Source organism: Rhinopithecus bieti, unplaced genomic scaffold (genome assembly GCF_001698545.2).
Source record: "Rhinopithecus bieti isolate Rb0 unplaced genomic scaffold, ASM169854v2 scaffold_9876, whole genome shotgun sequence".
NCBI classification, from domain to species: Eukaryota; Metazoa; Chordata; class Mammalia; order Primates; family Cercopithecidae; genus Rhinopithecus; species Rhinopithecus bieti.
This window is the reverse complement of record NW_016806295.1, coordinates 664,696-687,064: the sequence shown is the minus strand read 5'-3', so window position 1 is coordinate 687,064 and position 22,369 is coordinate 664,696. Positions and strand designations below refer to the sequence as shown.

At 43.7% G+C, this 22,369-nt stretch overlaps 1 protein-coding gene across 1 annotated transcript in view; it reads left to right on the top strand.

Annotated features, from left to right (window-relative positions):
- Positions 1-22,369, top strand: part of OTUD7A (OTU deubiquitinase 7A) — a 185,362-nt gene that overhangs the window by 120,939 nt on the left and 42,054 nt on the right. The window contains exon 5 of the mRNA XM_017875400.1: positions 2,157-2,375. Coding sequence (XP_017730889.1) covers positions 2,157-2,375 — 219 coding nt within the window. The remainder of the gene's footprint in view (positions 1-2,156; positions 2,376-22,369) is intronic.

The following is a 22,369-nucleotide window of genomic DNA, read 5'->3' as shown; positions in this document are numbered from 1 at the left end:
CGACCTCAACATGGCTCGCATGAGGTAGAAAGACACAAGCATCCGCTGCTCCTGCACTCAAGTACCTGAAGCAGTGTGGGAAGCAATGGGCCGTCCCCCACCCCCCATGCTGGGCCTGCACACCCCACGCTCCCTCCCTCTTCTTTCTATCTGCCTGTGTGGCTTAACTTCTGTCTTTACCTTTCCTCAAAATACAAAGAACTTAATCCTGTTGGTCTCAGAGTGAAACTGAACGTGAATCTAAACCACCCGTTGTGAAATATAGTCTGTTTCTGTGACTCTGTATTCATTTTAATGGGAAAATACGTGAACCTTCTGGGAACTCACTTTGGGTTTAAAACTAACTTGCCACAGGATTGAAAAGCCTATGCTTTTTGGTCTGTTTTAACAAAACTCCGTGAATGCCATTTCTGTCCAGTGCTCTTGCAAGTGGGGAAGGAGGACGCTGCTGTTCCGGGTGAAGGCTGGGGCTGGGTTTTCCGTGTGACCGTGGTGTGCTGGTCAGCGTGGACCTCAGAGGGGCATTGCAGGAGCACAGACCTCACCAGTGGGCAGGCTGAACTGGAGGACAGTGGGAGTCCTTGGGACCTCAGGGAATAGCCTCAGGAACTTGCCACAGGGCTTAGACAATCCTTATTTAGACTTAACTTAGGCAGCACAGCAGCAGGTTTTTGAATGAAACACCAGAGACCGTGCTTTCCTGAGAAAAATGAAAGATCTGCCGCCTTGCTAGAAAGACTTCTCCTCACTGAACACTGACTATGAAAAAAGATAACCTATTCCTAACATATATTCAAACATTCTTGTTTTATGTTCATTGTTAGTCATTAGAACAGAGAGCTTAGAAAAACAAGTGTGCTTTTGCAGCACCAAGAGGATACATCTACTTTCTAGGTAATCGACTTCCTAACATGGTATCATATTGTACCTTAGAGAAATCCCACACTGCATTTCTCATTCCCTGACTGAAAAGCCCAAGAAGAATAAAGCCAGAGGAGAGCATTACTTTTTAGAGTGCTGTGGCAAAAGAATAGCCAGACGGAAGAGAAACACATGGACTGACTTCATATTGTGTGTCCTGGGAGGGCCACGTAGGAGGCATTTATCAGCGTAACTTTAGTAAAGCAGCCTGTCTTAAAACCTGAGCCGCTGTGGATGCCTGAATGACTGTTTCTTGCATTAAGTGCATAAATGCATCGAGACAAAGAGAGGTCTCCCTTGTACCATTTAGTCCTGGGAGAGGACAGCCCAGTGGACTCGAGTTAGATATAACTGCAGACCCAAGAACAAGCCTGGTGCTCTTTGACAGTGCTGATGTGCAGCTGTACCGTGGGCTTGCAGCTCCCCACTTACTAAGTGCTTTCCTGACTCTTGTGAATACGTGCCACATACCGGGTGATGGTGATTAATGCAGCAACAGGAAGGCCTGCAGGATAGAACAGGCTTGTAGGATAGAAGGGCTGGTACAGAGAGAATATGGGTGTGCATGTGTGTGTGCACACATGTATGTGTACATGTGTGTATGCAGTTTGTGCATGTTGTACATGTATGTGCACTGTGTGTCCTGTGTATTTGTACTGTGTGTATGTAGTATGTGCAAATACATCTATATGTGTACATGTATATAGTATTTATACAGTCTGTAGTGTATGTACATGGGCATGTGTGTATGTGTGTAGTATATGTGCCTAGTATCTGTATGTATGTGTGTGTGCATGCATGTATGCATATGCTATGTAGTATATGTGCATGTATGTATGCAAGTGGATGTGCCGTGTATATGTGTCTAGTGTAGGGCATGCATATGTTCCTGTGTTATACTTTTGTATTCATGTGTGTGCATTTATGTGTGTTGCATGTGGGGTGTATGCCAGCTGTGCAGTATGTGTACTGCACATCGCGCCTATACTCTCTCGGCGCACTTCATAACGTGTGTGGCAAGTCATGTCAGTTGAGTCAACTATATGTCGTGAACCATGCCATATGGCTTGTGATTCTATGTGTGCACATGATGTATTGACTGTGTGTGGCATGTGTCCATGAATGTGTACCTGTGTGTGTGTATTGTGTGTGCACAGTATGTGTTTATGTACACACACAGAACCACACCTACACCCATTCAGCCCTCGCGGCTATCTTTCCTTCTCCCCCTGCAGAAAAGCGACTTTCCCGGGGGATTTCCCACGCCAGCTCAGCCATCGTCTCCCTGGCCCGGTCCCACGTGGCAAGTGAATGCAGCAACGAGCAGTTCCCCCTGGAGATGCCAATCTACACATTCCAGTTGCCAGACCTGAGCGTGTACAGTGAGGATTTCAGGAGCTTCATCGAGCGGGACTTGATCGAGCAGGCAACGATGGTGGCTCTGGAGCAGGCAGGTGAGTTGCCCCTGCCGACAGGCCCGCGCCCTTTAGGTTTGGTGAATGGTGAGCCGGCCTAACCTACTCTATGAGCAAGAGAAGGGCACATGTTCTCAGACGCTGGGCAGTTTTCAGTTAGGATTCTAGTGCTGCACCGCACCTCCTGCTCTACGGGCCGACGGTGTTCTCGCCAGCATGGGCTGGATAGAGGGGCCGATAACCAGGTGGTGCTGAAACCTCTTGAGTTTTTCCCCTTGCTCCTAAATCCCAGTCCTCCTCTAAGGAGAACCTATGCTTCTTTGCCTTGCTTCTCTCTCTCCCCAGACAACTCCTCCATGGGTGTTGAACGAAAGATAGGAAAGACCGTGGGCTTTAGAGAAAACAGGAGACCCGCCACTTCCTGTGGACTTGGGCAGGTCAGGTGATCTCTCTGAGCCTCAGTTTCCCGATCTGCAAAGATGAGGAGACTGCTGACCCGGCAGCACTTTGGGGTACTGACTGACGTGTTCCTTCCTTAGCTGTCGGTGCCCTGCCTGCACAGCCTCCTCCAGCTTCCAGGTTAAGGAAGGAAGCAATGAAAGCTGACCTCAGTCTCCTTCCTTCTCCCTCCAGCTTCCAGGTTAAGGAAGGAAGCAATGAAAGCTGACCTCAGTCTCCTTCCTTCTCCTTAGTGTTTCCTCACCACCCTAACATCCCAATGAAGAAAGCATTCAAGAAGCAAGACAAGCTCTCTTCTTTGGAATGTTTAAGGAGAAAATAATGAGTCCAAAACAAAAGTCTAAAACAGATTTAGGTTCTTCCTGAGACAAAGCAATGCCAGTTTCACTCATGATCATTCACATCATAAACATTGCAAAATCACATATCTGGGGGTTTCTGAGGCACGCATGTGGAAGATGTTACGGCTGTCTCCTCAGGCCCACCACGCTCCTTCCAGTGGGGGCCCCGCCTGCCTGCACGGGCTGATGGTGCACATGGAGCATGTCCTGTCAGTGGGAAGCCCTGCTCCTGCTGGGGTGGGGAAGCATCTCCTTCCAGTGCTGACCCAGCCTCCAGCCAGCTCTTCATGTCCACTGTGGAGTGCAGCCTCCACTTCCAAGGCTTGGTCCATGGAGACATCCCCAGATGTGTCATCCAGGAGTTTAGGGCTGCAGCCAGCAATGTGCTGTTAGGGAGTAGAGCTTCTCTTGGCCCTCAGCCAAGACCCAATACAATTACTAAGCACTTTCTAGAGTTTCAGAAGAAGACAGAAGAGAAGTACCTGTAGGTTGGTATGATTTTGATATTGGTGGATGGACCAATCAGGACCCTGGTAGGAAAGAAAAGGCAGCACAAAACTGTGAGATAAAAGGACTCCATAAAGGGACTGCTTTCCAAGGAGTGGGCAGGATTTAAGGACACCAGTGAAAGATACTACTATTCCTGGGACTACCATAGGACCTGGCGAAAAGACAAGGGATGAGAGTGGCTGATGGAGATAGCCACTGGCAGGAGGTGTGGCATCCGGGAGAGAGAAGATGCTGGGGAAATAAATACTCTGACCACACTCTTCCTCCACCATCCAGGTTCTGACCAGTGCTTCTTAATGGCAGAAGGGCAGACTGCAGGGAGCTCACTGATGTGGTCCCCGCAGGTCACCCTCTGCATACACAGCAGCATGGAGAAGGATAGACAGTAGATCTGTGGGGCCAATGGGAAACATCTAGAAAGTCAATGTGCCGGGACGTTTTACCAGACCTGGCTTCTGTGTACACGTGTACACCTGCGTTCATGCCATTGCTTGTCATTGTTTGCCCAGGGCTGTCGTCATCTACCACTTTCAAGAGGGAAGGCACAAGATGCATTTAGACAAAGGACGCGATGGTGCTTAGTGGGGCTTATTTGTGTTGGGCAGGCTTGCGGTCAGGTTGCAGCCACAGGACTCACAGAAGCCTCACCAATGGCAGGCTTGGCATTAGAACAGGCTCTGCATTCCCAATAGCTGGATCTCATGTTGTGACTGTGGAGAAATTGTTATCTCAGCTTCTTCACAGCCATCACAAGCAACCCAGGGACTGGCACCCACAGCCTTGCTCTGTCTTACCTCAGCAAGATTCAACAAACATAAAACAATTCAGCTAGATGAGCAATAACGTAAACCACTCACTGTGGAGGCCGGCTATCTTAAAGACGCTTCTATATGACTAATTCAGATAAGATATTTTCCATGGAAAAGGCTCACTAGCTCACTATTCATAGAGAAGCAGAAATTAGTATTTGTTAAGAAAGAAACAAGTTTCATGGGTTACTGTCTGTTGAATGCTACGGCGGCACAGGCCTTGACACAGCTCAGCACTGACGATGGCTAACAGCTCGGGTGATTGTAGCAGCTGAGTGCTGTGCTTCGCGGGAAGCGCAGTCTCGTGCAAGGTCGTAGGGAGAGCCCACCATGTTACCTTCTCCTTGAGCCCTACCATGCTTAGCAAAAGCCTTCGCTTATTTTAAACGTCTTTTCTGTTCTTTTTTTCCATATTTTGTGTATTAATTTTTATCACTTATATTTTACCTTCCAGACTAACATTTTAAGATGAGACTCTGACTTCATCCGGTCTTGAGAAAACCTTTTAAAACCCCAAACTTAGTGAGTTAAGATGTTAAATTATGAACAGCCCACTGTTTATGTTGGGCACCACGAAGAGAACCAACTGGAAGCAGAGGTCAGTGAAGGCAGGAGGCTCAGGCTCCCATCCAGCAGTGGAGAAGCCTCCGCTCACAGCCTACACTCACAGGAGGCCTTGAGGAAGTGGGTCTCATGCTTCAGGGAGTGGTCAAAGGTGCTTGTGGTGCAATTAGCACCTGAAGATCAGGGGTCTGCCTGGGACAGGAGTCCTAGTAGCCAACATGTCTTCCTCGTCCCTCGTGCAGAAAAATAACGAAAGTGGCTAGGTGTGGTGGCTCACGCCTGTAATCCTAGCACTTTGGGAGGCCAAGGCAGGAGAATCACTTGAGCCCAGAAGTCTAAGACCAGCTTGAGCAACATAGTAAGACCCCATCTCTACAAATAATAAAACAGATTAGCCAAGCATGGTGGTGCACGCCTGTGGTCCCAGCTACTCAGGAGGCTGAGGTGGGAGAATCTCTTGAGTCCTGGCAGTCAGGGCTGCAGTGAGCCATGATCACACCACTGCACTCCAACCTGGGTAACAAAGCAAGACCCTGACCCCCCCCCAAAAAAAAATAGAAAAAAAATTAAAATAACAGAGGTACACAGACAACTGTGTGGGTGCTCCCTCCGTGGCGTGAAGCAGTCTCTGGGCTGGGTGATGGCGTGAACCTGACCCCACCTGCCATCCATCTGTCTCCTCCGAGCTCCTTTCCTCTGCTCTCAAATGAGGTCTTAGACTAGGTCATTTCTCAGTACCCTGCTATGCTCAGACTCACGTGAAGACCCTCAGCTGGCTGGTGCTAAATGGGTCTCCCACAGCCCCCACCCCATCTGGGTGAGGAGTTTGGTCACTGGAAAGCACTGGCAGCTCCTGCACCTTCCACCCCACAGCCAGGTTCTGCTCCCATGGCCATGTTTCCACCATGTCACTGTCCATGTTTCCATCATGAAATGGCCATCCAAGAAAGCTGCTCAGTGTTGCTGGGTACAAAGGGTAAATGTCTCTTTCTAATAGCTTAGTGCTTAGAATCTTTATGAATAAACTGTTTATATGCAATATTATTTTACTGAATATATGAGAGATTGAAATACAGATGTCAAAAAATTATTGAGTAAAAAAACAATCCATTTGTTTAAGGGACAGTTCTAGCTGTGCTTGGCAGGAAACATTATCTCTGTCATAAGACTTTGGATGGAGGACTTCCTTTTCCCTTGGGACAGAACATGAACCCAGGGCTCAGGTGGTTCTGAAAATTGGCATACAATGGCCTTCACTCAGTTAACATTGCCCACGGTCCAGCTGTCCATCCTGGGGCCTGATTCTACTCTCCTGGAGCCCTGCGTGGTATCTGCCTGGCCTCCCAAGCCACATAAGCAGCCCCATATATTTCTGAGGCCTCCGTGTCAAGTGGAGTGCCAGTCTGAACTCCCATAAAACCCACAGATCTGGGAGACTGGTCTTCCCAAGCCTTCAAACCCTGGAGAGCTCAACCCACTCCCACCCCATGACAGTCTCAGGGCAACAGAAGGGCGAGATCTTCTGGACCTAAAACCAGCTGACCTCCTGAGAGAGGAAGGGAAACACCTTTTGTTTTCTAATGAGTAAGCCGGCCATTAAGAAGGCAAGAAACCAACCACTGCTTTTGCCATCAGCTGATCCTGCTGCATTTATACAGGAGATGGCTCAGAGACCCGGGTCTCCGGGCTTGGGAAGTTTCATCTGCTGCCTCTGGCAGCAGCTAAGCACCATGTGGGTGAGATGGTTCTTCAGTGTGTCTGGGGGCAGAGGGCAGAGGCATTTTGTGTATAATGCAGGAGTCACTGCATACATGGGAAGTGGAAACACAGATGTTGAGAAATCTCTAGACACATCTTTGAGTTGTGCTCCAGGGGAGGATAATTGGATTGAGGGGAATCTGCTGGGGAACCTGCCAGGGAATTGTAAGCTACAGAGGAGGCTGGCAGGCTTCCGAGTCAGCCCAACCCTGGCTGGGGGCCCGGATCACCACGGGGAGCTTGGCCACGTCACTGGACCAGCTTGAGCCTCACTTTCTTCCCTCTGAAAGTCGGAGATGTGTAACGGCGGCGAAATGGAGACAGATTGACCCAGTGTCAGCCTGTGTTGAATGCCCACAAAATGCCCCATCCAGGTCTGGGGTTACCTCCACACTCCAGGCAGATGAAACCCCTGCCCTTAGGGATGTGAAATTCCAGTGGAAGAAAGCCAGTGAGCAAGGGGAGCATGAAAATGAGGTGGGGCCTCAGCAGCTGCTCTGAGGAGGTTAGGAAGGAAGTTGAGGGAGTCCCGGGATGCCGCTGGAGGACAGGGAGGGAGGCAGCAACAGACATGTGCGTGCCCAGCTTTCCTGACAGAGGGAGTCTAGCGTCAAAGTCTTGGCATATTTAAGGAAGCCAGTATCACCTGAACTGGTGGAGCAAGGGCGAGAGGATTTGAAAAGGAGGGCAGGAGAATGGGAGTGGGGCCCTAGGGAGCCTCATAAGTCCTTTGGGCTTCACTGTAGGTAGACACACAGCCCCTGGAGGGTTTTGAGCAGGGAGCTGGTGCGTCTTAATTCACATCTGACGGATTCTGGCTGCTCGAGCATGGACTATGGGGTGGTAAGAAAAGAAGCTAGAAGAGGAGGAAGAGGCGGCTGCTGCAGACCAGGGCAGGGAGAGGCGGCTGGCAGAGTCGTGGGGGTGGTAGTGCAGGTGAGGGGCAGTAGAGAGACACGGCTGTGGGGTACGTTTTGAAGGCAGAACTGCAGGCCATGACGATGGAGGGCTGGGGCTATGGCAGGCAGGGAGGAGTCCAGCATGGCCCTAAGAATGTTGCCCTGAACATGTGGGTAGATAATGGTGCCTGAGGAGATGGAGACCCCTGGAGGAAGGGCAAGATCGAGGTGGGGGCGAAGTAGAAGCCAGTACCGTCAGGCAAAGCCTGAGACTGTAGTGAGACTTGTAAAGTTGCTGTCCAGATGAACGTGAGGGTCTGGAGTCACAGAGAGCTCTGAGCTGTGAATGTGGATGTGGAGTTAGTGCCCTAAGGTGAGACCTGTGGATGGAGTGAGCTCCTCGTAGGACCCTGCGGTGCACCATGCCCCCAGCCTGGCTCCATGCAGTGGTGAGCATGAGTTGGACACACTTGTCTGGAGCGTGGACAGAAAACAGAAGCCGTCCAAAGAATCAGGCTGTGGCACTGCAGTATTGAGGGCTCAGGAACAGGAGCCAGCAGAGGAGACTGGGAATGTGTGAGCCTGGGAAACAGGGCGAACCAGCAGTGGATAGTGACCCTGACACCCAGGGTGGAAGGTGTTTCAAGAAGGGAGCGATTGGTGGTGCCAAATATGCCAGTAAGTCAGTGTGCACTGGAAACCGACCACTGGGTTTGACTGCGAGGCCAAGGTTCTCAGGGAAGCCATGCTTCACTGTGCTTGATGCAGAGAAAGGTCAGGAAGTGGCTTTCCTTCCCCTTCTCCTTATAGATCTCACCATCGGCTGCTGTGAGTCATCTCTTTCCTCCAGCTTTTACACTCTTGCCCTCCATCTCGTGAGGCTTCCATTGGTCTCCTAGCTACCTGGGACCATTCCTTGCTTGCAAAGGCAGCTCCTCCCATTGCTAGTTACCAAATTTGCCTTCCGATCCTTGCTGTGCTTGGAGCTTGCTGAGCTTCCTCCACCCGTCAGTCAGGCAGAGTCGCAGCTCTGAAATCCCCGTAGGCAAGCCTGGAAATATCATGTTCCTTTGTGGGCGGGGTGCAGCGTTGGGCAGCCCTGAGCACAGGGCCTGGGCCAGAGTGTGGGAGGGACAGAGGCCAGGGTTCACATCGCAGGGTGGTGGTCACGGCGTGGTTCCTGTGCAGCCCCCTGAGGGGGCGTCAGCCTCTCCTCTGTGACGCAGTGATGAAGCAGCCCACCTTGAGGGGCTGCCGTGAAGATGAACTGAGGTCATGTGTGCACGGGGCTGGTTGCATACTCAACATCAAGTAAATGGCCTCCTCTACTCATTTTTTATTTTCATAGAGTGGTATTTCTTATTTTTCTTCCTTAAACTTTTTGCTATAAATAATTTAAATTGTGACCAAATAGTAAGTTATCTTGTCAAGCATTACAATTATTCATTCATTTAGTAAGCGTTGATTGAGCATCTATGGTGTCTCAAACCCTATTGTCATAGCCCATTTGCATTGCTCTAAAGGGATACCTGAGACCAGGTAATTTTTAAAGAAAACAGGTTTATTTGGCTCACAGTTCTGCAGGCTGTGCAAGAAGCATGGGGCCAGCATCTGCTTCTGGTGAGGGCTTCAGGAAGCTTCCAGTCCTGGCAGAAGGGGAAGAGGAAGCAGATGTGTCATATGATGAGAAGGGGAGCAAGAGAGGAGGAGGTGCCGGACTCTTTAACCGTCATCTCATGGGAAGCAATAGAACGAGAACTCATTACTGCGAGGATGGCACCCCACCATTCATGACGAATCCAACCCCATGACCCAAACACCTCCCGCCAGGTCCCCCTCCAACACTGGGGATCACATTTCAACATAGATTTGCAAGTGAAAATCATCTCAAACTATGTCAATCACCAGTATTATCAGGGACAACCAAGATGAGGAACACAAGGCCCTGCCCCAGAGCAAAGGACATAAAGGCAATACCGCAGTCCCATGGCAGGAGCTCTCACAGAAGCACGTGCAAGGCACAGCGATGCCCAGAGAGGGGACATCCGAGGGCCCAGGTGGGGAGGGTGCACTCCAGTGATATGAAAAGGAGTCACAGGGTCACATTTAGGGCAAGAATCCCCTCATCTTTCTGTTGGAGAATTGTCACGTTTTGTTTTCTTTCATTGAAATGTCGTGGGGTGATGAGCAAAAAGACATCTGATTTTAAAGTGTGTGGTAACCATCTGCTCCAAAGCTGAAGTTAATTGGTCCCATTATCACGGATGAATCAGAGACTGTTGCTCAGAAAAGTCAGAAGAAGTGACTAATAGCTCCCCACATGTGAAACACCGCCTCCCTCTGTGGTGTGTTCACCTGTGATTTTCTTATTTGCAGAAGCTCAAGTTCTCAAGCTATTCACAATGCCAGTGCCCGTGTCTTGTTCCTGTTCTGTGGTTATGTCATGGGGAGATGGGAATGACCACTCTATCAAAGCCAGGAATAGAAACATGGAACCATGAACTTTTCACATGTTACCAATTGCACTCCTTGTATGGAGCACACCTTTATCTTGGGCACCCCATTCTGGGTTCTGCTGGATGTTAGAATAGCACTGGGCCATGAAGGGGTCTCCAAAGGCTGGAAAGTGCTGGCATTTACCATGGTTCGGCCATCTTTTCAGGGTGGTCACGCCTGATTTATAGCCCAAGGAGTGCTCTCAACTGGGTAAGAGTCTTAACTTCTGGAAGCCAGCTTACATCAAACTACTAAGCCTTGCCCTCCATTCACCCAGCTGCTCTAGCAGGCTGCACCCTGCCTACGTGCCCTCTCCTGAGTATGCATGGTCTCAACAGCCTGGGCTACACTGTTATCTGCACAGGTTACAGGACCTGTCTGCTTGCCCTTGAACATTCAGGTGTTTCTTTGTGCATAGCTCCCCTTAGCAGCATGCACTTCAGGGACACGAGTAAACCTCCCAGACACCTGCTGAACACTCCCGGGATACGCCTCCTGGGATACGCATGCAAAATGAATGGACAGAATTCCTATTTAAATATCCTTGGGCTAAAGGACGCTGCGTGTGTTTCTATTGCTGCCTAACAAACTACCACACATTTGGCAGTTTAAAACAGCACAAGTGTATCATCCCACAGCTTCCGGGGGCCAGCCGTCTGCTGTGTTTTAGCTTGGTCTCAGACTCTGCTCAGAGTCTTTCAAGGCTGAAATTAAGGTGTCTCCTGGCTCTGTGCTCATCTAGGGGTGGATCCATTTCTGAGTTCCCTGCTGTTGGCAGAATTTAGTTACTTGCGACTGAATGACTGAGGTCCCATTTTCTTGCTAACTGTTGGCTCCTAGAGAGTACCCAAGAGACTCAGAAGTAATACAGGTTCACTGTGCGCTGGTTCCTTGCCAAGTCTCATGCATGTGTACAGGTTACACAAAGCAGGTGTCTTACAGACACGCAGTGAGGGACAGTAGCAGCCTAGGGTTCAGGGCAAGACAGTCACACAAGGCTTAGGACAGCTGCCCAGGGTGCATGCTCTCTTGTACTGCAGCTGAGGGACCCGAGAAAGCGGCCTGCTGTAGGTTTTATACCTGGGGGGATACAGTCATTATTGGGCTAAAACATTGAAATACATCCTGTTCTCAGAGGAACCAGAACAGAGTCCAGATTGTTCTAGCCAGTTTTCCATGATCTCAGGATACTACATTCCCAGCACATTCTCTTTTTTTTTCTGGAGACAGGGTCTCCCTCTTGTCACACAGGCTGGGGTGCACTGGCGCGATCTCGGCTCAGTGCAACCTCTACCTTCTGGGTTCAAGTGATTCTCCTGCCTCAGCCTCCCGAGTAGCTGGGACTACAGGCGCCCACCACCATGCCCAACTAATTTTTGTATTTTAGTAGAGTATTTTGTTGCCTACAGTAATTCTTGAGAACTACAGGCAAGAAAGAGGAAAGAACAGGTTCAGTCCAAAGCCATCCAGGACCCCACACCAGGTCCTTGCCGTCTGGCTCTCTCCACATGGCATAGCAGTGAAGTTGTTTACTGCTTCAGGTTGTTTACTGTTTGGCATGGCGGTTGTTTACTGCTTCAAGACCAGCCAGAGAATCTCTCCTCTCTCCCCTCTCCCCCTTTCCCTCTTCCCTCTTCCCTCTTCCCTCTACATTCTACCAGCCACCCTTTCTCTGTAAATCTCTCTGATTTCCTTTTCTCTAACCACTAAACCCTCTTCTAAAGAGGTCTGCAGAGTGGGTCAGACCAACCCAGAATAATCTCCCTTTTGGTCAACTCAGAGTCAGGGAATAATAAAGTAATTACAGCTGCAAAATCCCCTCACTTTACCCCATATCATAACCTAATCACAGGAGTGACATCCCATCGGAGTCACAGGTTCCACCTACACCCTAGGGGAAGGGATGACACAGGAGTCCACCCCAGGAGGTGGGAATATGGGAACCACTTTAGAAGTGTGCCTGCCACAGATGCAGTGTCATTACTTGCAATATGATAATTCTTCTATGCGAAAAGATCCAGAATGAGAGATTAAGTCATACTGAATATGTTGTGGTCAGGGGAATTTTCTTGATTTACTGTTGTGCCACTTTGAACCATTTCACTTGGATTGGTATGCTTGCCTAGAAGCGCATGCATTTGGACTGAATTCTTTCTTTTTTTTTTTTTTTTTTTTTTTTTTTTTGAGACAGGGCCTCTGTCTCCCAGGCTGAAGTACAGTGGTACGATGTCAGCTCACTCCAGCCTCTGTCTCCCAGGTTCAAGCAATTCTCCTGCCTTAGCCTCCCAAATAGCTGGGATTACAGGCGTACACCACCATGCCCGACTAATTTTTATATGTTTGATAGAGACGGGGTTTTGCCATGTTGGCCAGTTTGGTCTTGAACCCCTGGCCTCAAGTGATCCACCTACCTCGGCCTCCCAAAGTGCTGGGATTATAGGTGTGAGCCACTGCATCCAGCCAGAATTCTACTCTTGATGGTTTCAAATTTCAAACAATGTGTCTCTGAGCCCTCCAAAGACATCATACCCTTTGACTGGGCTCTTTTGACAGTCAGAACCATGGATCTGGTCATCTGGGATGGGATGGGGGTAGGCACTATGACAACTGTGCTTTTGATAATAGCAGCCTTCACATATTGGGGATCTCCTGTGTGCTAGGTGTATTATACGCCATTAATTATGTCCAGATCTCACGTCGGCTGCATGCAATTGCCAAGATGCTCTTCATTTTACAGATCAGGAAGAAGAGACTTGGGGAAGCGGAAGGGTTTGCCCATGACTGCCTGGCTGTGAAATGTCCTCATCCTGCCCATGCCACGGGACCTCCTCAGTTCAGCTCAGAGCCTTGGGAACTGTCACCCTTTCAAACCTCAGGATATTTTCTGCCGCATGACCCATTCCAAATATGAATTGCATGATTTATGGGATTTTCTTAAAAGAATAAATCACCAATACCAGAGAAAAATCTCCCAAGGAACACTCTTTCAGAGGCCAAATAGAAAGCCAGCAGCCAAGTTACACAATTCTAGAGGGACACGTTGCTGAGGGCACCGCGCAGGAACATCTGACAGAGGCAGAGTGCAGGGAGGTGGCCCAGGGGTCCCACAAATCACAACAGTCCCCGAGATTTACATTTAACACTCCTCACACAGAGTGACTGATCCCAAAGTCCTGTCAGGAAGAAAATCAAATCAGGTTATCAGATTTTTAGGAGTATATGGTACATACAGAATAACAGTTCACAAGCCCAGGCGACTTCACACCAAGCGTCGTGAGAAGCTCACCTTGCTGTTCCTGCACAGCTGAGAAAGCGTAAAGGAGGAAGCATTTTGACCATTTTTGTGACTGACTGTTACATATTAACCATCTTTTTAGGGCAAATAGAGTTAGTTGTTTAAGCTGATTTGTGTACAGTTGGTTCGCTGAATCATGCGGACTAGCCTACGTTTTATGTTTTGTTTATGATTAGAACTAATATTTCAGGGAAATCAGGATGATTTAAGTTTTGGCTACGTGGTTATAGGTGGTTGGCCTTGGGGTATATCTGAACTGAGGCCTCTATTTTTGTTTTTCTCTAACAGTCCTGTAAAATGCAGGGATACCTAATGTTGCCGATGTGCTATTACCCACCAAGACTGAAGTTTGGAAGCAAGTCATGTGATGAATCTGCTGTAACAGAGCTCATAAGATCAAAAAATATTCATGAAGTCACTATTGCATTGTCATTCTGTTCTCACTTGTATTTTTGTGGGGAAGAAATAGCATCAGAAGAGTTGTTTGTTAATCTAGGTATTGGAAATGAAAAGCAAGTGTTCAGGTGGGAGTTAAGGAAGGGTTAGAAAATAGAACCTTTAGATGTCTTAAGAAGTGGTAAAATAAAACTGACAGTGTGTCAGATCCATGAGAAGCCAGCCTGTTCAACAATTCTGGGTAAAAATAAGAAAAACGTGATGTTAAAGCATGTATTAATGACAATATATATTCACAGTTTTATGTTGTAGCCTTGTTTATAGACTCAGTCAGCATCTAAGGTACCCCTTAAATATTTCAGACATACTCTTTTGCATTTTATGGGAAAAATAAGATGAGGTGGAAATATTTGCAAATTGGGGTTTTCTGAAGACATTCCATCCAGCAAATTCACCACCTGAATCCTTTCTTTTGCCTTCAAAATGTCGTCTCAGGTGCAAGCAGCTTCCAGCTCTCTTTTTCCTTATAGTCATCTCTGGAGCTAGACCCATCACCCTTTCATTGTTTTAATTCCCTATTGAAACGTTCATGTGGGAAAGTGTGCAAATCGTAAGTGTAGAACAGATCACATCCTTTAACAAGGACTCAGACAAGAAACTCACATCAAGGAAACTGACTTCTTACAGCATGGATTTATTTTGCCTCTTTTTGAGCTTTATATAAATGGAATCATGCATGGGTTAAGTTCTGGATTCTTCCACTTAACATTAAGCTTATGCAGTTCATTCATAGAGTTGTGTGATTACCATACAGCTTATTTATTCTCATTGGTATATTGCATTGCAATGCATGCATGTATTACACATAACCTTTCCATTCTGTTATTGATGGATTTTTTGATGTCTTAGCTCAGGCTAACATAACAAAATACCATAGACCAAGTGATTTAAATGAGAGAAATTTATTTTCTCACAGTTCTAGAGGCTAGAAGTCCCAGATCGAGGTGCTGGCCAATTCAGTTCCTGGTGAGGACTCTACCTTGTAAACGGCTGCCTTCTCACTGTATTCTCACATGGTCTGTCTTCAGTGCCTGCCTCGGGGTGGGGGACAGTTTGAGAGTTGAAGCTCTCTGGAGTCTTTTATACAAACACTAATTCTGGGAGATCAGGGGTCCACCCTTATGACCTCGTTTAATGAATTTAAATTACTTCCTTGAAGTCCTCGTCTTCAAAGATAGCCACACTGGTGATTAAGATTTCAATATGTGAATTTGGAGGGGACACATTCAGTCCATAACGAGCTGTTGCAACTTTTGTCATTATTATAATAAACAGTGGTGCTGTGAACATTCTTGTACAGGTTTCTGGTAAGCCATGAACACATTTCTAAAGATATATACAGTCATCCCTCAGTATCCTTAGGGAATTGGTTCCAGGACCCTCTAGATACTGAAATTCTCAGATGTTCAAGTTCCTTGTTGGTGTGCTATTTGCATATAACCTACTCACATTTTCCCATGTATTTTAAATCATCTCTAGATTACCTGTAACACCTAACACAATGCCTACATCATTTCATCCATGTGGATTTGACATATTATTTGGCACACAGCAAATTCAAGATTTGCTCTTTGGAACTTCGTGTAATTTTTTTTTTCTGGATTATTTCTATCAGCAATTGGTTGAATTCATAGATTCGGAACCCACAGATACAGGGGGTCAATTGTACCTAGGAGTGATGTTGCTGGGTCATAGGATTTACACATGTTCAGCATTGTAACAGTTGTCCAATTAGTTTTCCAGAGTGGATGTACCAGTTTGCTCTTCCTCTGTTGAGAGTTCCGGTTGCTCCATGTTTTTTGTCTCTTTGTTTTAGTTACTGTGTTGGAAGTGTAGGAGTATCCACACAGTGGTTTCAATTTTTATCTTCTGAGGACTAGTAAAATTGGGTACTTTTCATGTTATTGGCCATTTGCATATCCTCTTTTGTTGGGTGCCTTTTCAGGTTTGTTTGTTACCCATTTTTGAGATTGCCTTTTTGATTGACTTGTGGGAATTATTTATACATTCTAGAAGTGGGACCTTTGTCAGATGTGTATTGCCAATATCTTTACCCACCCTACTGGTTGCCTTTTCACTCTCTGACTGATATACTTTAATGAACAGAAGATCATAACTAAAATAGTTCAATTTACCTTTTTTTCCCTTTACTTGAGAGCCTCTATTTCAGCTTAAGAAACCTTTGCCTACCCCAACATCCTGAAAATATTATCCTGCCTTTCCTACTTAAATCTATGATCTACCTAAAAGTGATTTTCATAAATGATGTGCTATGTAATGAGAGTCCATTTTCCTGTATATTCATCAGCCTGACATGGTACCATTTATTGAAATCATCCTTTCTTTATTATGCTGCAGTGTAACCTTGAGATACAACAGGTGAGGTAACTGTGTAGGTGTGGGTCTAATTCTGAGTCTGCTCTGTTGCATCAACAATTTTGATGTTATTCTTCTTTATCATTCAGTTTAAGTCATTTTAAATACTTATTATAATTTTTCCTGAGTCATAAGTTACTTAGAAATATGTAGCTGAATCACCATGGGGATATTTCTAGGGTTTTTTTTCTAGCTTAATTCTTCTGTGGTCAAATAATGTACAATGAATGATTTCAGACATTTTAAATTTGTTGAGACTTGCTTCATGACCCAGCATATAATTAAGCTTAATAAATAGTCTATGTGCACTTGAAAAAAATTTGAATTCTGTCCTTCTTAGGTATAGTACTTTTTATATATGTTAATTATATCAAGTTTGTTAATTTTGTTCCTCAGATCTTTTCTATTCTTCACTAAGTTTTTGTCCACTTATTCTACCAGCTGTTGAACAGGGTATGTTAAGGTCTCCTCCTATGATTGTGTTTCTCTGTTTCTTCCTTAGTTATCTTTTGCTTTATATATTTCGAAGCTGTGTTAGTGGGTGCATAGACATTTAGAATTATTATACCATCCTGGTACATTACTACTTTAGTTTTGTTGTTAGATGCAGGCCTGATGGCAGTGAAGTCACAGGTTTTCATTTGTATGAAAATGGCATTATTTTACCTTCATAATTAACAGCTAGTTGTAGGCTTTACAGACCATGTAAGTTCTCTATCACATATTCATTTTCTCTTTCTCTTTCCCTTCCCTCTATGCCTCTTATAGACCAAAGTTTACTGACTCCTGATCTATATTATTTTCTCCCTCTACTTTGGATTTAATCACTGTTCTTCTATAACTTTGTAACATGGATGCTTAATTCATTAATTTCTAGCTTTTCTCTTTTTCTCTTGCAAGTATTTAAGGTTATTAATTTCTTTCTCCATACTATTTTAGCTATATCCCCAAAATTTTGGAATGTAATGTTCTTGTTATTACATAGTTACAAAATATTTTCTGATTTTCATTTTAGTTTATTATTTTACCCATGAATTATTGTAAGTGCTTCTTTGTTTGCAAGTATGTAGAAGCTATTAAATATTTTAGTTATTTTATTATTGATTTCTTAATTCCATTGTGGACAAAGAGCATTGTCTGTATGATTTGAAATCTGTTGAGAACTTTGCTTCATGATTCAGAATATGATCAGTTTTTTTAAATCATTCCATGTGTGCTTGAAAATAATGTTTAGTCTCTTGTGTTGGCAGCATTGTATTGCATTTGTCCATTTGGTCATTTATTATGTTTTTCACATCTGTACATTTATTGGTCTATTTTTTACTTTTTCTCTCAATTACTGATACAGATGTGTTAAAATCTCTCATCACGATTGGGTACTTGTCTATATCTCCTTTTATTCCTATGGATTTTTAATCCTGTATAAATATAATGCCATGTTATTGAATGCAGCAATTAAACTGATTTCTTCCTCATGTCATGGAGCAGTTGAACAGTGTAGAGGGTGTTTATTTAATTCTACTATTGCTTTTTGCCTTTTGATTTATTTTATCTGCTATTGATTCAGCTATGTTAGCTTTCTGTAAGTTAAAACATTCCTGACGTACCATTTGCCACCTTTCATACCTTTACCTATAACACTTTTGTATTCCTGTGTTTTAGATTTCTCTCTTGCAAGCTGCATGTAGTTAATTTATTCATCAAATCAGTTTCACAGCCTTTGTTTTTTAACAGGTACATTTATTTTTAATGCAACTACCATTTTCCCCCATTCAATGTGGTGTTTATTCTCTCCTTACAAATCTTCTTTTAAATCAATTAAATATTGTTTAATCATGTCTTTTTAAAAATTCTACAATTTTGAAGTTATACCCTCTCTTTCCATTATTGAGAGGTTACCCCTAAAACATGCATATGAATCACATCTCAAATTAATTAACATCTTAACCTACATTAAACCCAGGCAACACAGGGACCTTGGAGTAGTTTAGTTTTATTCATCCCTATTCTCTCCTGTTTTGTAAGTTATCATTTATTTTAATTCTATACTTTTAATCTCATCAGACATTCATGTTTTATATAGTCAACATTCATTTCGATTTACCCATATGCTTACCTTTTTTGTTTCTCCTCGTTTCTTCTTGCATGTCAGATCTTCCTTCTGTTTGAAGTTCATCCTTTACAGTTTCTTTAGGTGAGTGCTAATTTTACTCTCTCAGTTTTTGTTAGTCTTAAAATGCCTTTGTTTTGCCCTCATTTTTTGAAAACATTTTTCATGGGTATAGTATTATAGATTACTAGTTATTTTCATTCAGCACATTGAAGATTTTTTTTGTGGGGGGCTTCTGCTTTCCATTGTTTCTTTTAAGAGGTAGGCTGTCAGTCTATCACTCCTTTGAAGATAATTTGTTTTTTTCCTTCTCTAGCTGCTTTAAGATCTTTTCTCTCTGTCTTTTATGTTGTGCAGTTTCACTAGGATATGTTAAGGAAGACATTAATTTTATCGTTCTTACTTAGAACGTCTTAGACTTTTTAAATCTGTGAGTTTATTTTTACATACTTCTTTTGGAAGATCTTCAGTCAGTATTCAATCTTGCCTGATTCATTCCTTTCTGAATTTTGATTGGACAATGTTAGATCTTTTCAGTCTATTCTTATGTCTCATAAACTCTCTTGCATCTTTTCTCTTTCCCTTAGTTGCTTCTTACTTATCTTCAAGTGTATTAACTTTTTTCTTCAACAATGTCTAACCTGATATTAAAGTGATTCTTACTTTTTTACTTTAATTTTTGTATCTTTCATTTTAAGTTCTGTATGTGTTTTCCAAATCTGCCTCTTATTCTTTGGTCCTATTTTGTTTAATTCTTTTGTGTATTTTAAACATTTTTAACATACTTGCTTACAGTTTCTAGCTAATCATTTTAACCTCAAGTTTATAGGAATCTATAAACTGTTGATATTGTGTGTATGACTGTTACTCACAATGGCTTGTTTCCTGTTGTGTTTGTAATTTTGGATCGTGAGCAGGATGTTATCTGTGGGAATCTCACGTGGCCTGTGTTGAGAGTGTACTTCTCTTAGAGAGATTGTTTTTGTTTTTGTTTGTTTGTTTGTTTGTACCAGTTTCCCAAGAGAAATTACCTTTGGTACTTAGAACCAATTTTATGTTAATTTCTTGGCTTAGTGGTTCCAAGCCACAATCAATTTTAGCTCAAATCTTCATGAGAGTCAACATTTCCGGGAGAAGTTTTTGTTTTCCTCTGCTAAGCCTAGGCTAGAAGACAAATTTTCTTCCCAGCTGCCTTTGCCAGAGCAAAATTATTTCTAATCTTTGCATTCAGGATGTAGTTTTTGAGGGTCCTAACTCTATGTGGAAGGAAAAGGCCGTCCCCAGTCCCAATTCTCCACATTTCAGGGTCTCCAGCCTTTTATACAGTTCTTGTGAAGTGATTAAACAGTTAAATGTCTTCACTCGGCAGTTGCTGGTTTGGTGCATACTAATTTCCATTCCATATTTATTTTTAGTTGTTGGAGATTTACTACACTTTCTTTCAAGCTTGGATATGCATTTGAAAGGATTATTGAAAATAAGTATTTTTATTTTCTGACCTCTTTTCCTCTTTAAATCTGTGCCCTCCTGCTCATCTTAGGGAAGGGGATTTCTCTTTTCAAATGACCAGAGACAAAGCTTTCAGCCCCTACTTTATCTGCAGTGCTACGCACATCCATACAAGATCTTATTTTAAATTATTTTTTGCTAAATATTACAGAGAAATCAAGAATAATAAGTATGGCGTAACTAACAAAAGTAAAATCAGTGAGGGTTTGTAGGGATATAAGAAATCTTTTGTCGGTTTTAAAAGTTGCTTTCTTTGGTTCATTAGGCTTAACACCTAAAGGCCAGGTCTTTCCTCACATTCCTCACATGGTTCCTTTTCCCTGAGGTCTACTCAACTTTTTTCTTTAAATCTTCTTTATCCTAATACTACAATCTAACCAATGAATGTAGGCAAAAAAATTAACATGCTGTATTTAGATGTCTGCCCAATTCAAGAGTGTAATTTGCATTTCTGAGAACCTCTGGACAGTGCTTCTCAGCAATCTGTGTTGAAGGATAACTCTTTTCTTTAGATTTCCAATTCACTGTCTCCCCATGCTTCTATAAAATTTAATAAAAATATTACAGCAAAGCCCATTGCTATAAAAGCTCCTAAACACTTCCTCCCACTTTCTGTACTTGCCTCATGGTGCACCAGCTGACCTCCCTTTAAGCAGCACCAGGCACTCTGTGTGCAAAAGCTTCCCTTTATTTGCAGTTCATAGTCTTTCTTGCATGAATGTCAGAGCAATTGTGCTTACTCTAAAAAGGACTTTGGTGTATAAAGGTACCTTTTAAGCCAAAGCATTTTGGTTCACTCATTCATTCATTCATTCATTAGCATATGCATAAATATACTCCTTTAGTTAACTCAGGATTTTGAACCTGTATATGCATAGCACATATATGGTGCTTTCTATATGCCACGCCCTATCTGAAGTACTTTCTCAATATTAAATGATATAATATTCATAAAAACTCTGTTAGATAAGGACTGTTATTATCTCCATTTTTAAGAACTGAGGACTGAAACATAGAGTGATTAAGTAACTTGCTCAACACCACACTGCTAAGAAGTAGTGGAACTGAGATTTGAACCCAGGAAGTCTACCTCCAGGTTCTGTGCCTAACCAGTCCACTGACTGCCTCTTTAATGACTACCTTAGACACTCTAATCCAGATTCTGCAAGGGTAGGTGTTCCAGAGCCCACTTTATTTCATCCTCATTTTCAACTTGAATCAGTTGGTCATTGTTGCACAGACCTCTGAATTGAAAAGGGAAATCAGGCCTTCCACCTCCTTTGTGGGAAGAATGGTGATTGGTTAGTGTGCCTGCCATGGAAAGTGTGGTGATTTTTCAATGCTGCTTGCTATGGTGTAGAGGGGATTGATAGAAGATACTTCAGAGAAGTCACCTATTAGCTTCAGGGCTCTGTGCCGTCAAAAAAATTGAAAATTATAACCAAACTGTAAAATTTCAACTCAATCTATTGAAAAGCAGAAAATTTAGTCAAACTAGTATTAGCTTGCATTAGTTAGATTCCCCAAAATATTTTGACTGAATTCAACCCATTTTAAAACTTAATCTAGACAAATGAGTTAATTTACATAGAAATTGTCTTTGGCACCAGAACAGAATGTCTCCATTGTAAGACTATGGAGTAAATCCACATGCCATTTCTTTCATCTTGAACATCTTCAAATCTACAGGAAAGTTGAAAGATGAGTATTTATATATCTTGCACAAAAAATCACCAATTTTCAGGGCTTTGTCACATTTTCTTTATCTCTCTTTATATGTATGGAAGTACATAGACTTTTTCTGAATCATTTGAATGTGTATCACGAATACTTCACTTCTGAAAATAAAGACATTTTCCTGTATGACTAAACAACATTAGAAAATTAGCACTAACTTAGTAATGTCAACTAGTAGAGTCCATACTCAGATTTTCCCAATTGGCCCCAAAATCATTTTTGTAATTTATTTTCATTCCAAAACCCAATTTTTTTTTATTATACTTTAAGTTCTAGGGTACATGTGCACAGTGTGCAGGTTTGTTACATATGTGTACGTGTGCCATATTGGTGTGCTGCACCCATTAACTGGTTATTTACATTACGTATATCTCCTAATGCTATCCCTCCCCCCTCCCTCTACCCCACAACAGGCCCCGGTGTGTGATGTTCCCCTTCCTGTGTCCAAGTGTTCTTATTGTTCAATTCCCACCTATGAGTGAGAACATGTGGTGTTTGGTTTTCTGTTCTTGTGATAGTTTGCTGAAAATGATGATTTCCAGCTTCATCCATGTCCCTACAAAGGACATGAACTCATCCTTTTTTATGGCTGCATTGTATTCCATGGTGTATATGTGCCACATTTTCTTTCTTTTTTTTTTTTTTGTTTCTGTGGTTTTTTTTTTTTTTTTTTTTTTTTTTTTTATACTTTAAGTTCTAGGGTACATGTGCACA